Genomic DNA, 16,941 nt, shown 5'->3' with positions numbered 1-16,941 from the left:
GTTCAGCAGTCCAGTTCAACCCTTGGGTAAGCCTTGTGTCAGTCTTTTGGGGTTGGTTGGGGGAGCTTCAACTACATGCGTCAAAGATTTTGGTTCTTCGTCAGCGGTCCTCGCAGTATCAGGATCTCACTATCGGCTTCACTATCTCCGAAAGTAATTCAAGGTCGGCTTAACCTAAAATGAAGTGGGGGTCACCTGAACCTCCTCGAACGGTGGTGACTATGGTGGTAAGCTATCACTTGTTTTGTCCTAAAATGCTTTGTCGTAACTGCCTCGTGACTAGAATTAGCGTTTCATTCCTATTATCCTTTATTGTCGCCAAAATTGTTCCCATTGATGATTTTCTGCTGGTAAGGGCACATGCGAACACGGGCTCCCTAGAAGCTCCCTAGAAGGTAGAATGAGGAACCCTTTCCCATCCTTGGTGAAGGAGTAGGTGTTCCTGAACCCATGTGTTGAGTCCTATGGTCAAATTGCCACGGTCTCCCCAACAACAGGTGGCGAAATTCATGGGTACCACGTCGCGCCACACATAATCCTGCAACTAGCTTTCAATCGAGAACTCTACTAGCCACCTCGTATCAATGCTAAACTTATTATCCTTCTTCAACCACGCTAGAGAATACAATTGTAAGTGCTTTTGAGTCATAAGGCTCAACTTCTTCATTTTTGTAGACGACGCGCTTTTACTGCTCCTTACATTGAGGATGAGACTACAAACCTTCCCGTTCACTACGTAAAGAGTGTAGAATATATTGTGACGAAGCTACAACAAATTCATTGTATCCTCAGTCTGTAGGACCCATCGAACCATGAGCATCTCACTTTCAACCAATGGAAGATACGACTCACCCTATTCCTCAGTTTTCTCCTTATTGCCAACCTCCTCCACGACGCCCTGCTCGATAAAAGACAACTCTTCGGGCAGTTAGAGGTGATGTGCCCAAATCTATGGCATCTGAAGCATTTTCTGCTTGCAACTATTCAATAAATTTGTCTCGATCCAAACTTCCATCATCTCTGGTAGATCCACATTTATTCCGAAGTCACTGTCTCATAAGTGGCCTTGTCTCTTGACCTCCTCTGATATTGGATTCCAAAACATCGTAGTTTTTCTTCTTCATCACTGAAATCCTCCCTATGGAAAGGGTTGAAATTCTCGTCTCTTTCTTCACTTCAACTTTTCCAATCTCCATTGAGGGTAAGTCAACACTGAGTTTCATCCTCAATGTCTGCAAGTGTCTGTTGAAGTCTACGCATCTTTGTTATTTATATTTCTGGGTAGGCTCAGACATATATCTCCTTTGTAAAAGAATGTAAGAGAATTGATTTAGGGTGAAAGTGAGTAAAAGAATTGATTTAGGGTTGCTGATTGTCACAGGGAAAACTAGAGTTGAGTCAAAGTTTGGCTATGGTTTAGGAATGGGAAAGAAAATTTTTTGTAGGCTAAAGTAGATGCTAGGAAACCCTAGGATAAGACTAGGGTTAGACTAGTTTTAATACCAAATGATACCAGGGTTAACTCAAACCACAAAAAAATATATTATATTTGAAATTCAGACAAACGTCTCTTCAAAACAAAAAATAAATGATGGCAAACCTAACAAGACACCCTAGGACGACGGCGAAGTGAGTTAGGGTCGGCTGGCCAGCCAGTAGATATGCGGGTAAGAGGTGGTGGTGACGGGGTGGTTAGAAGATGGTTTTGGCAGCAAGGGGAAGGCAGAGGAATGGTTACATTGGCTTTCAGGGAGCTGGCATGGGATGGCGGTTGTTCTGAATGGGTTGAAGAGGTGGGGAGGGTTGCTAGAGATGTGGAGAGACTTGTGCCCAGCAAGGGAGGTTGCGGGTGGGTCTGCGGCAACTGGAGGTATGGGCTTTGGGGTTGATGGCTAAAAGCATGGAGGAGAAGAGTGTAGAATGGAGGATACGGCCTGAAGGATGGGATCAGCGGCAGCAACAAGGGCAGAAGAATGGGGTTTGCAATAGTGAAACAGGAAGAGTAGGAATGTAGGGAAGATGGCAGCGATCAAGTGAGGAGAATATAGAAGAATAACTATCCTCGTGGGATTATAGTCGGAGCACTCCTCGAACCCTTAGAGAAGATCACAACCTCGGACGAGTTACGGCTAGAGCACCTTCTTGCATTTGGATACAACTCTAGCCGGAAAAACAACCGCTGACAACTAGCTTGGACAGAAACTCAGCAAAAATTAAACTTAAAATAAGGAAAGCAACATATAAATATTAGTAGTAACTGAGGGGACTAATGGGTGGAACCCCACCCTATCACCACCACCTCTTACCCGCATACCTACTTGCTGGCTAGTCGGTACCCATTCCCTTTAGTTACCTACTACTATTTATATGTAGGTGAGGTCCCAACCATTAGTCCCCTCAGTTACCTACTACTATTTGTATGTTGGAAGATGGTTTTAGCAGCAAGGGGAAGGCAGAGGAATGGTTACATTGGCTGTCAGGGAGTTGAGATGGGATGTCGGTTGTCCTGGATGGGTTGGAGAGGTGGGGAGGGCTGCTAGAGATGTGGGTTGGGCTGGACAAGAAATTGCAGCTAGAGCAAGTGGGCGGTAGAACAAATGTGGGGGGGTGGAGAGGGGAGTGAGATGAGGGAGTTGCGCCGAGCAAGAGAGGTTGCAGGTGTGTCTGCGGCAACTGCAGGTATGGGCTTTGGGGTTGACGGCTGAAAGCATGGAAGAGAATAGTGCAAGATGGAGGATACGACCTGAGAGATGGGAGCAAAGACAACAGCAAGGGTTGGAGAATAGAGTTTGCAGTAGTGAAATAGTAAGAGTAAGAATGTCGGGAAGATGGCAGTGATCAGGTGAGGAGAATATAGAAGGAAAACAATCCCTGTGGGAGTGATTTACAGCTGGAGCACTCCTTGAACCCTTAGAGAAAATCACCACCTCGGGCGAGCTAAAGCTGGAGGACCTTCTTGTATTTGGATACAACTCTAGATAGTAAAACAATCGTCGATGGCTATCTTGGACAGAAACTCAGCTAAAATTAAACCTAAATAAAGAAAGCAACATATAAATAGTAGTAGGAAATTGAGGGGACAAATTGTAACAAGACAAGGACCAGCCACTCCTATTAGATCCCTTGTTGAACCGATTCAAAAGTTTGGTTCAACCCCGAGGAAAGCCACAAATCATCAGCACTGTTGGCTAGAGCAAAACTATTTAAGGCACCAATATATGTAAGAGGATAGAATTTTAACAAGAATAAAATTTAGTCTATTTTTTTTAACTTTTAAATGAAGCAAGTTATCTTAGCGGTGTAGATTTTCATTAATACAGAAATGTGACGCAATCTACAAGAATATACAAAATAGATCAAAATTTACCATCCGACAATTATTATTTATGCAAATCAAAAGTCACATAAAACACAATCCAAACTATAATTTAAAAATCATCAAAATATAAACTTTGCAGGAATACTGAAATCAAAATATAAATTTTGCAGGAATATTGAAATCAAGATATATACACCCACCATTTAAAATTCAAACTGCAAGAAGAAAAACTAGATAGTAGCACTTGACCGATTCCTTATCACACAAAAAATAACATTAGTAAGAAAAAAGAATGAAGAGACAGATTTGCGAAATCATGGAAGTGTCAAACCAAGCTTCATGTCAATGCAATGAGAGAGCTTCCCCTGAATGTTATTATCAAGATTTTCACAACTCACATCAAATTTTGTTAAAATGTTGGGTAATTTCACATTTTCCAAAAGATTTTTTGTATTAATTTGAGTAAGAAATACAAATCAAAAAACATTTAATTTAATTTAATTTGTATAGTTAACCTTGTTGTAAACTCTGCAAATGTAAGGCATCAAATTCTTCAATTCATTTAACAATTTGAACAGACATAATTTGTTCAATTTCACATTCGAGAATTGATCTAGTATCGACTTGAAGCTCAGGTTCATATTTAAAAGTATGCTCAATTTCTATTAGAAGTTAGTGTTCATAATAAAGATTAGATTCAATTTACAGTTTAGGTAAAAATAGGATCTTTCGTTCAACTTCAACTTCGGTTTCTAATTGAGATTAAAATTCAAAATTGAATCAATATTTTCAAATTACGATTTTGAACTTGTTCAATTTTAGATTCAGGCTCATAAATACACCTTAATAAAGGTGAAAATTCTAATTAAACAAAATTATATGAAGACTCGTTGTAATTGCATATCATTTTTTTGATGTATAATACATCATCAAAAGAATATTCATAAACTATAACTTACCTCAATAAAATTAGATTCAACGCTACTTGATTCTTATATTGATGTATTTTTAACAGCCTTAAGAGGAAATGCAAAAATTCTTTTTAGCGGCTTCTATTACAACCGAGATAGTGTTCAAGAAAAATAATTTGAAATATGCCTTACTATACAAATATATATATGAGATAAGATATGCAATAATGTTGTTTGTAAATTATAGAATAATTCATTCCCAATCTATTGCGAATAACGATAGAAAAATGGACTGGAGGGAAACAACGTTCAAATGCAAGATATGCAAACCTTAAAGAACATTTAAACACACCATAATCGCTTTGTTTATGATGCTTAATTTGGTCGGCTAGTTGGTCTCTATAATCTCAAAATAACAAAAATATTCTTTAAAGTTTTGTTCAATATCGTCTTATGTAAGTTTTGCAGTAATAATTTGATGATGGTACTAATTATGTCTCATAAATTAGCTTTAACCAATTTTAACTATTTGAAATTAAACAAATACTAACTTTCAAATAAAGCTTTTAAATAATCAATCCTATTTTTTCTAAGATTTTACTTGGCAACAAACACCGGAATAATATTGAAACTCATAGGATAATCACATAATATTTTGAATCATAGCATAACCTGATTTCACTAAATTGCATCATCTATTCTTTTCTTAGCTCACCTAATTATTATATCCTACTTCAAGTTGATATGAATATGTAATCATAGACTTCAATACCAAATATATGAGAATGTGCAAGAACTACAAAGCGTTAAATAAAATGAAAATTAAGAAAACATATACATTGTTGACGATCGATGATTTGGTTGAACAATTGGAATGTGCAATTTTCCAAAACATATTTGTGATAGGAATATTATCAAGTCAGGGTTAAGGAGCAGATATAACCAAGATAACTTTTGAAATCAAGTAAAACCAGTATGAGTTTTAAGTGATACACCTTGATCGAACGAATACTCGTGCAATCCTTATAGATTCAATGAACGGAATTTCAAGTTATATTTTAATCAATTTGTGAGTATATTGATTGATAATATTGTGATTTATTCTAAAATTGATGAAGATTATATTGAACATTTGAGAATAATTTTAGATTTATTGAGGAATAATCAATTGTATAGAAAATTTTAGTATTGCATTTTTGAGACACTATAAATAACCAAGAATTATAGTATTGAGAATAATTTTATACTTATTGAGAAATAATCAGTTGTATAAAAAATTTTAGAATTACAATTTTGAGATATCATAAATAGCCAACACAAAAAATACGATAGAGATTCAAAATTTTTGTGACTAGCTGGATACTACAAAAGGTTTGCCATGAGTTTCTCATAAATATCTATATCACTTTCCACCTTGATGAAAAAGAAAGTTAAAATTGAATGAATAAAAAAAATGTGAGAACAAATTTAAAAATTAAAAACGCATTTAACAATTGCACTAATGTTTACTATTCCATTTGGAACAAAAGAATTTTATATTTAAGTAATACATCATTGGAAAAATAGAGAAGCAAAATAGAAAAATAATTACTTATGCATCATAAAAACTAAATCAAAAGAGAAAAATTATCCAAAACATGATCCAGAATTGAAAATTGTTATATTTGTTTTAAAAATCTAAAGGCACCATGTGTACAAATGAAATGTGTAATTTTTATAAGTCATCGGAGTTTAAAATATATCTTAACACAAAAGAAGTTAAAATTGAGCTAAAGAAGATGATTTAAATTCATTATGATTGTTGCTTGAATATAAAACAAATAATCCTTAAAAACCTAATATTAAAAAATCTACACGTATTGCAAATTAGATATTACTCAAGATTTTCTCCTAATTTTGAAAAAAAAAATTATGGTAAGATGTTAGAGGATTTGATGATATCAAATATTTGCATCCAATAATAGTGAAGCAATCTTAGCATACAAAATTAAAGAACATTTAAAGATTGGCAGTGATTAACAAAAATTAGTTTAAGTCAAGTAATAAATAGACAAGAGATTATTTTTAATCAAAAAAGTGTTATCGAGTATATGTCCAAGTATAAAATATGTCAAATTGTAAATGTTGAATATCACAGATCAAAGGGAATGTTATAATTATAAATCGCATACATGGCAATGATAGCATTTGGGTAATAATTGACAAGTTAAACTCACTCTTACCTGTCAAGCATACAAATTCAGCTAGGTATTATGTCAAGGAAATTACTAGACTGTATTGTGTTCCAAAAGTAAGTATGTCAAACAGGATGAAGGATTCACTTCAAGATTGTGAAAAAAATTTCAGAAAGGTTTGAATATGAAATTACAACTCAATACAACTGTTTAGCCTAAATAGAAAGAAATTTTTAGGTGTTAGAAGATTTGTTGATATTGTGTGTTAAGAATTTTGGATATACAAAGAAGAATTACCTCCTAATGATCGAATTTACCTACAATAAAAATAATTAAATCATATATAAAAATGGTTCCTTATGAAGCATTGAACGATAGAAAGTGCAAAACTCCATTGAGCTATAATGAAATGGGAGAAGGATAATTGATAGATCAAAAAATTATTTGTTGAAGCTATAGAGAAATAAGATTAATCAAAGATAATTTAAAGCTATCCAGAATCATAAACAAAAATATGATGACCCAAATTATAGAATGTTAGAGTTTGAAGTAAAAGATTTTCATTTTTTGAAAGTCAAACTTATGAAAGGTGCGGCTTGAGCAAGAAAGTATTTTAAGTCCAAGATATATAAGACACAATAAAATCATTAAAAATTATTTAAAACGTTTACTTAAAGGTTGATACTATCAGTTGGCACGTTAAATATTTATGATACTTTTCATATTAAAATTATGAGAATATAAGTTATTGATACAAATTAGACAATAACACGTAAAAAAATTCATGTGCTGAGAGATTTGATTTATATGAAAGTATATAAAAAATTTAAATTTGACATTAAAAAGTTGAGAAACATATAAATCCTCAATATAGAAAAGAAATTAAAGAGCAAATTAGAAAGAAAAACAAATTAGGAAAAATAAAAAGAACCACATAAATTTCTCTATTCAATTGAGTAATTAATAAGGAATTTTGATAACAAAATTTTAATAAAAAGGGGAAAATTATAATACCTAAAAAAAATGACAAAAGATAATACTAAAATTTGTTTCTAAATTATACTTGTTATCACCACATCCCAAAATCATCAAAAATAATTTATAAAATTTACATTTTCATTTGGATCATTTTAATATACAAAAGTATGTATTAAATTTCAAAGTATACAGAAGTTATTTAATTAGTTCATATTTAAATCAATTTTCAAATTTATTATTAAAAGGATTGTACCAAAATTATTGTAGCAATAGTACTATAGCATCATTACAATAGCTAATCTAACTTTCGTTGCATGCAATGGCAAAAGTGAATTGGGTGGTCTTAAAGGGTTATGATGAAGTATAGTAGTTACTTTATATAATAAAACACACATTGTAGGAAATCATAAATAGGGAGCTGGAGAGGGTTGGCTGAAGGAGAAATAGAATAAATTAGAAGAGAAAGAAGGGGGTAAGGAAAAAAAAATTTGAAGTTAAAAGGTTTTTTTTTTTCTTGTTCTTTTCTATAAGATGTGGTTTCGAGTAAATAGACCTCCAAGTGAGAATGAGGAAAAAATATTTTTGAGAGAAAAATTCTATTTTAGAATTATTTGAGGTATAATTGCATTGATAAACTAGAAATTTCTTTTTAAGTACAGAATTTAATATTTTTATTAGATTGCATACAAAAGATCAAAATTTAATGGTGATAAGTTTGAAGAAGTCTGTAATGTGGAGTGGAGAATAATAATTAAGGTGAGATAAAAAGAATTAGTAGGAGAATGTATTTTGTAAGGAGACAGTTAATGAAAAGTAGTGTGTAAGTGTGCGTAAGAGTGCTAAAAAGTGAGTGTGTGCATGTAAGACGAGAGAAACAAGAGGAAATCGATGGATAATAGTGCACAAATGTGAGGAAGAGCATTTCTAGCGAGGGAATTCATGATTCATTCATTCTAAACACTTTTGTATTGTGTTTTAAATTGTTAAATTGAAAGTTTTCCACAATTTCAATGGATATATTTAGTAGCTAGGACTTCTTATTTCGAATTTGTAAAATTCTTAATTTTCTATAGAACATCTTGAGTTAAAGTGTAATTTTGCAAACATTATTCAATTTTCTCCCATATTACTGAGTAATTGTATCGGTCGTATGATTATTTCAAATTCATTGTGATCTAATAACCTCGACGGAGACAATAGAAGAACAATATAAGAACTTTGACAAAATTTTTAATAGAATAAACATACATCTAGTTGGAATTTTGTTATCATTTAAGAAATAGGCCTTGGTAATTTTTTCATCTTGGTTCCTAGAAATATATGACACACAATAGGATGCATGGGAGAAAAAGTATTTATGTGGCCGACCCCACTTAGTGGGATAAAGGCTTGTTGTTGTTGGTTCCTAGAAATATATAATGAATTGGATTGAAAGATTAAGGTTTCTAAGATCTCCACGAAGAGAGGAAACCAAAGTTGTTCATGATTGAGAATAAACTTTTGCAGCGACTGTGGAAAATTAGGTGAAAAAATCATGAATCCAAAGTAAACTTGTCTATTAGACAAGTTAATTTAAAGAACTATGAATAAAAAAAAACTTGTGAACAGTGTTAATTGGATTAAAATCAGAGTTAAGTAGTATTAGTAAATCTTTGCGAATTTCTAGTGAAAGTCGAGGAACAATCTTTTTTACTTATTCTATATTACTTGAAATGGCACGCATATTTGTGTATAACATAGCAATCAGCCATAAATATAGAAAAAAATAATATAATATATAAAAATATTACAATAAAATGTCAAACCTTTTATAATTGATAAGCAAACAATGATAACCTACAAAAGAAATGGTAAAAAATCAGACTAGACAAACTTTAGTAAAAAAATAAAAAGGGTTTTTGACGTAATACCAAAATTTAGATGTTTCAACCTGCATCAACAGATCATTGATAACTATAATATCGAGCTAACCAAATTTTATCAAATGTTATTATGGGCGGTGACATAATGATTTAAATGTGCTTAAAAGCCTATATAAATAGTATATAATATTTTTCAAATAACCGGTATTAAGGCTAATAAAGAAAATGAAAGTAAAACAAATAATTTCACATACAAAATAGACTAGCATAGAACTATAAAATATTCAATACTCAATAGTTATACTAATTTCATTATTTTATGTATATTAAAATAATATAGTAAAATTCTTTATCTCATTGAATGTTAAACTCATATGATACTTTAACTTTAGTTCTATGATAGAAGCAGATAGAGCAACAAATAGTTGATCAATTTTGTTTGTATCAAATCATTTTTGTTGTATAATTTTGGATGTATTATAGAATGTAAATGGGTATTATATAAATTATAGAATTTAATTGCATACAAATTTGTATTAGATTTTATTTAGAGCCATGCATTTTAATTTTGATGATTATTTTACGCACACTTTCGTATTATTGTTTATGATGAATGTTAGAGTATTTGAAGTATAATAAATATTTTGTGACAATTTAGGCACATTAATTTTTTTTCTTTTAATTTTGATTAATGAAAATCTGAAGTGTTTGTAAATAATTCTTTTTTATTGCAACTTTGATTGACTGGAGAGTATTAAATGGGCGTGACATCCACAAATCGTTGTGCTAAGTTGTATTACTTACTATTCAAAAGTATGCATTTGTTAAATTCATAATGTATATTTTCCTCTTAAAAATATTTTAAATTATTTGGAAGCTTAGTATACTTTTTGAAGTGAGCTAAAATACTCAAAATATTTTATTTTATAGCATATTATTCAACATATAGTATTATATTATAATTAGAAAATATGACATCTACATAACATCCAAAAATTGTTTAATTATCTTTCTCTATTTACTTTTTATATGTTTAAAGGCAAAGGAGCTTCTCAAAACAATGCTAGTATATTAAAGCTATATCAATGTTAAATAGGAGTTGCATATGATGGCCCATCAAAACACTTGTATAGAATTATATGTATAGCCATGAGCTACTTTATATTTTCTTGTGCAAGGCTTAGTTTGCTAGAATAAAACATTCGAAGATGATTGATTGTTTGATAAATTAACATATTAGTATAATATCACTAAAATAGTTTAACTCACATGAACAAATAAATTAAGGCACCAAATTATCTTTACATTTTTTATTATTTTTCTATTTACATGTGGATTATAGAATAGAAAACATAACTCCCAGATTATCTTCTCTTATTGTTAGTGTTTTGAATTTTAACAACACCCCGCCTATCTTTGGTCAGAGGTTGAAAATACATAAGCAATGTTGAAGTCGTGACGACCATCTCTGCTAATACCTAATAATTATAAATTTATAATTAAGTCTCGATTAAAGGTAAGCATTGATGGCAGACATTCTTCTTCCAGAATCCGAATCAAAGATAAGAAAATAAGAGGAAAAAATTTGGTTGGGTAAAAAATTTCACAGATGTAGCTATCTGCAAACTTCAACCAAATAAAAGATCAACAAACACAATAGGTCTTCAAGTTCCAGTTAGATCAAAGTTCAACGGACAATGAGTTCTTCAAATTTTGATTGGATTAAAAAAAAAAAAACATTGAAGGGGTACTATGCTCAAATCAAAGATTTGACCTATGTAAGGTTTTCAATTTTTGAACAAATCAAAAATCAACGAACACATGCGGTATTGTGGTTAGTTCAAAAATAAAAAGAATATAGAGCCCTTAAATTCTTTTCAAATAGAAGATCAATGGGTGCAGAGGCAAAAGTCTAGATGCATCAGAGACATGACAGATATTGAGAGTAAATATTAATCCTATAAAGATAGGGAGAAACTAGCTCTTCCTAGCTAGAGAGGAAGAAATTGTCATGACCCCTCCCAGTTTTTTCCCCTCAAGGTAGATATAATTACAATGTGGGGAGGTCCCCATTAGTGGAGTTGGTAGTTTGCGCTCTGTGTGATCTATGCAGGCGAGGTAGTAAGTTGTGCTGGTCAAGACACCAAGAGTTTGTGGTTATCAGGAGAAGGCTTTCTTGACATGTGAACTACGAGTAGAGCAGCCATGTTAGGCAGCAAGCAAAGCATGTAAAGTTCACTGACACTAAAATGGCGAGCGGTCCAAGCATGGGGCTCCTTGCAAGATTAAGTACAAGTGTGTTCTGCCTCTTCTTCTACCTCTTCCTTTTTTTATTAGTAATCTAGATGTCATTGCAACTATAAAATATTTATAATAGCAAAACCAAACTCATTATAGATAACAATCTTTTTGGAAATGAACAAACTGTAAATTGGTTTGAAAAGTGAGAGTTGAGCATCCACAATCATAGAAACTATTTTTTGAGGCGGAACCTTACAACTCATTTAGAAGGCAAAATGAAATGCCACAAAGATATTACTCATTAGCGATCAACTTGCATTTGAAGAAGAAATGCCCCCAAGAAAACAGATATTTAGAATGCCGAAGTAGTAGAGAAAAAGATGGAAAAAGAAATCAAAGACTGAATTGGAATACACAAAGCAAAATATAAAAAATCGAGACAAAAGAGAAAAAACCTCTTCGCCCTCTTTGGGTCAATGGCAGCAAGCTCCGCCAATTGTTCGGCCGACATGGCCTTCTTCGCCTCCAATACTTCTCCAAACACCCCATCCCCCCTCGCGACCGCCGAAGAAGATATGGATGATCCGTCCACCGATTTGCATTGTCGATGCTTCGGCCTCGTGGTCGCCGTCACAACACCACCTCCGGCATTGTCAATCTTCCCCTCATACAACGCGCCTGAGTTCTCCGCTGCCCAATCGCGGCACAATCCGCCCTCCAACCCCGATCCACTCCCCTCCAACTTGGTCCCGATCTTGTCGATGTCCATGAAAGTAGAGAAGAGATCGTCCTCAGACACGATCTCTTCGAAGCTCCCATTCACCGTGGGCTTCCCAGAGCTTAGGTCAATGTCCTTCGGGATCCGGAATCCAAGCTCCGATATGGTACGCCCCAGCATCGGTACCGTCGCTTGGCGCTGGAACGTGAATGGACCTTCACGGGTCGGTGCCGACGCCTGCGCCGGCGCCGGCCCTACCGGCCAGAAGGCATTGGCCGCTACCTGTCGCGAAAGCATGAGGTTTGGGATGGGGTTATTGCTGGGAGGTTGGGGTGGACGATGCTGATTATTCTGCATTTCGTGTCCTCCTTCATCAAGCGCCTCATAAGGAAAGAAGAAGCACAAAGTTCGAAATTGATATCCCGTTAGGAGGGGATGTAGTCCGGATATGGAGCTATATCCCACACTACAAGCATATAAATACGCAATCGCCAATCGCCAATCGCCTCTGACTGATCTCCTAAAAAGCATATATTTGACTTTAGCTGGGCTACGCGTTAACATTCATTTTACAAACAAGTTCTACCCGGCTGGGTCAAGGAAAAATTTGAATTAAGGGTGTACTTGGGAAACAGCTCTAAGACTATTTTGTCTAGAAAAGAAGCTTATAATGAATTGTTAGAAAATTGATCAAATAGCTAAAATCTATTTAGGAGATTTGTTGTATTGTTGTTGTATCTTATGAGAAAATATGTTTTCTCTTTATATATATAATATATTTTTATAATTATAGTTTTCATAATAATTACACTAAAATAACAGAAAGATGTTTAAGTGTAAAAACAAACATTAATATAGTGTAAAATAATCTAATACATAAGAAAATGATCAATTATTTAAAGTATATAGCTATAATAATGAGGAAACTATAGTAACCAACAAGCTTAGAATGATGTTCATGTTTAAGTGCTGATGATCAAGTCTTCAGGACAATGTGCTCTCCATGGTGAAAAGGCATTGGTTGCTGCCTGTCGCGAAAATATGAGGTTTGAGATGGGGTTATTGTTGGGTGGTTGGGATGGATGATGCTGATTTTTCTACATTTTGTGTCCTTTTTCACGAAGCGCCTTATGACGAAAGAAGAAAGCACAAAGTTCAAAATTGATGTTGCGTCAGGAGTTGCGATGCAAAGTCTGGACATAGTGTTATATCTCCACACTAATAGTATACATGATCGACTGTAATTGATATGCTAAAAAGCATATATTTGACTTTAGCTAGGCAACGTTAACATTCTACGAAGAAGTTCAACCCAGCTCGAAACGTAGCAGCGATGTGGACAATGGAAAATTATGGAAGAATTAAAATTTAGGGACTATTTGGGACAGTTGCAGTTGTTTGAAGAAGCATCTGTGAAACTGTTGAAGAAGCAATTGTGAAGCTGCTGAAGAAGCAATTGTGAAGTTATTGAAGAAACTGTTGTTCAAAAAGTTGTGGTGGCTATTACAAAAAATAAAAATAAAAAAATCTAACCACAGCCTTCTTGCAGCCACTACGTTAGCCAATTCTAATGTGAAAACACAGCATCCCGCTAAAGTTTTTTTAGAACGCAGAGAAAACACGGTTTTGTCAAACATGAAAAATTGAGGTGTCGCACTGCACCGCCACCCCAAACTCACTGTCAGGGTGTTTGGAGGCAGTTGCAGTAGCTGTTTCAAAAAAAAAAAAATTGTGAAATTGTTAAAGAGAAAGCTATTGTTCAAAAAATTGTGATGGTTTTTATAAAAAAAAAAATTGAAAAAATTAAACTGCAGCTTTCTAGCAGCCACTAGAGGTAGTTTGGTATAGTGGGAAAACACAGCTTTCAACTGCATATTTTTGAGAACGCAGTCAAAACATAGTTTTTTAAACAAGAAAAACTGTGGTACGACACCACATCGCCGTCTCATACACACCTTTAGTCTTAAAAAAAGGAGATCAGACCCGAAATTCTAATATTAGAATATTGAAAAGGAAGAAGAATAAATGATAGAAAGAGCTTGATTGTGAAGATGGAAAGTCAATAAAGTGCTAAAAAGAGTGAAATTGAGATTAATTTAGTTGTAGTTGTTAATGATTTTTACTCGTCAATTATTTTCATGCAATTGATTTTAGATTGTGTTTATAATGTATTATTTTATGTTGTTGAGATCACATTTTTATGGTGTTTATACTTTCTTTTATTCATTAAAAATATAGACTTATAGCAATATTGTGGTGGAACACTCTAAAATGTGTTAAGTGTTACTCTTATGTTGTTGAAATAACATTTTTGTGATATTTTTAAGTTATGTTTGTTCAATAAAAATCTTGATTCTTAACAATATATTGTTAGGATACTTTAAAATGTGTTATTTGTAACTTTTTTTATGTTTTTTAAATCATCTTTTGTATGATTTGGACGTAGTTTTGTTCAGTAAAAATGTTTACTATTAGAATATATTGGCGGAGCACTCCTAGTCAACTAGATGTTTTCTGAAAAAAAAAAAAATTATGCTGTTAAGATCACATTTGTATAGTGTTCAGAGTTACTTTTGTTCAGTAAAAATATTGATTTTTAGAAATATTTTGATAAAATATTTCTTCCTAGTCAACTAGATGTTTTCTGAAAAAAAAAAAATTATGCTGTTGAGATCACATTTGTATAGTGTCCAGAGTTACTTTTGTTCAGTAAAAATATTTTGATAAAATATTTCCCGTGTTGTTTAAAACAATATATGATACAATTTTAATTAGGTTTTGTTCTATTTACCATTGTTTTTTGTTCACGACTCTTACTTAGAACAATATGAGGGTACTCAGAGAGTATTCCTCTATTTTTCAAGAAAAGACCTTATGTAGCCCTCTTGTGTTATATTTAACAATAAATTATGTTATTTCTAAGGACTTAGATATCAAACCGAGGGCCATGCATTTATTCAAGATAGTCTGAGTATAGAAGCTTATGTTAGTTTAATAGGTGCCCATGTTACTTCTAAAGACTAGGACATACAAAACAATGAGCCTACCCCCTGAGACTAAAGAGAATACCATAGAATAAAGTTAATAATGTTTTTAGATGAAGGTATTTCAGAACACTTTAAAACTGTAAACACTCCACGCAATGACAATTAAGAGAGGTTCATGGTTATGTGTTTGGTCCTAATCAACATATCCCAATGTTGTTGCGATGACGAAAAGCCATGACATCTTGACCAGGGACTATTTTCCCAAAGTTTAGGCTAGTCTGCTCTTAGAATTCCATATAGAGTCTAGGATTTCATTTCTCATCTGGAAATGCTTCTCTACGTGACTCTATCCTTAGTTTAGGGTTTCCAACCATTTTTGTCAGTCAAATTAAATATCACTGATTTATCTTTTGACTCTACCTGATAAGTACAAACTCATCATCAGTCCCTTCCGAACCTTTCAATTATCACTCTCCAAACTTCATCCTACATCTTGTTTGGGCTTTACCATGACATGTCATCATCAAACTATAAGTCCTATCCCTTTGAATTTAATTCTTTCAATTTGGACCCTCCACTTACTTTCAATCACCTCAATCATTAAAATTTTGATCTCTGACAATTTGACTCATTACATTAATCAAGAGTTTTCTTCAGAGCTCACGGCTCTAAAGATGTAAGTAACTATGAGGGCTTACCTTTATAGGGAATGAGACCCCATAATTAAAATAAACCTTATCTTAAATTCTTAAGATAAGGAAAAAACTTTGGTTCTGTAGACTAAAGAAGAATCTCATCATCCAAGAGATCATGCCTATTTTAAAGGTAATATTTTCTTTCTTTGGGAAAATATATTATTTTAAAAGTGTCTTTCCCAATCACCTAGATAGAATTCTTTCAAAAAGATCCATGGTGTGTGGTGACATGATACACCGAAAATATATGCATTTTAGACCCATATTTTATATTTATTTTTGGTGATATTACACTTTAATGAAAAGTATTTTGACGTTATCTTGCAGGTTGTTGATTTCTAGGGTTTAAAGCAAAGATGATGAAATTTTGAGTCAAAATGACATTTTTGAGGAAATACTCAGCGCCGACAGCGCCAAGGTCAGCGCCGACGGCGCAAAACAATCAAAAGCTGGAGAATTTTTACTCAATGCCGACAATGTCATACTAGCGCGACGGCGCCAAAGGCGATTCAAACCCCGTTTCTAGAAGGTTCGATGTATTTGGACAATTTTTTAAGAGTTTTTGGAGGCACCTCTTGGAGAACCGACCTTGGACTTTATTTGGGGCCAAATTTCATCAGAAAAGGGGCTCCTCTACGTTCATTTTTTGCTCTACAACATTCCACCACGATATATATCCGTAACCCATCTTCATTCCACCACATATTGGAGTCAATTAGTAATTTTACTTTCATAGTTTAGAGTTTTTGTGGTGAGATTTAGTGTGAAACTTTTTGTAAGAGTGTTGGAGAAGGAGAAAAGTGAGAGAGTTCTTCTTCTTGCATTTCTAAGGAAAGACTACAAAGTATTTGCTTTGAGAAAGAGTTCTAGATAAGTTTGTTTGTTTATATAGTGTTGTATGAACTTTCTTTTATATATGAAATTTGTGTTTGTCGAGTCTTTCTCATGAATTCTGAGTAGTTTCCTCTATCTTTCCCCCTACTCTGAGATCTGGAGAAATGAAGAGATAATATGAATGTGTCATAATTAAAATATAAAATAAATTGTGATGATTTT

The 16,941-nt window shown here is 33.2% G+C and overlaps 1 protein-coding gene across 1 annotated transcript in view; it reads right to left on the bottom strand.

Annotated features, from left to right (window-relative positions):
* Positions 1-12,734, bottom strand: part of LOC110022008 (transcription factor RF2b-like) — a 35,221-nt gene extending 22,487 nt beyond the window's left edge. The window contains exon 1 of the mRNA XM_020720771.1: positions 11,941-12,734. Within this exon, the coding sequence (XP_020576430.1) occupies positions 11,941-12,734 (794 nt within the window). The remainder of the gene's footprint in view (positions 1-11,940) is intronic.
* Positions 12,735-16,941: the final 4,207 nt, after the last annotated feature.

This window comes from Phalaenopsis equestris, unplaced genomic scaffold, assembly GCF_001263595.1.
Source record: "Phalaenopsis equestris unplaced genomic scaffold, ASM126359v1 Scaffold000161, whole genome shotgun sequence".
Classification (NCBI taxonomy): Eukaryota; Viridiplantae; Streptophyta; class Magnoliopsida; order Asparagales; family Orchidaceae; genus Phalaenopsis; species Phalaenopsis equestris.
The sequence above is the reverse complement of the archived record's forward strand: the minus strand, read 5'-3'. Positions and strand labels throughout refer to the sequence as shown.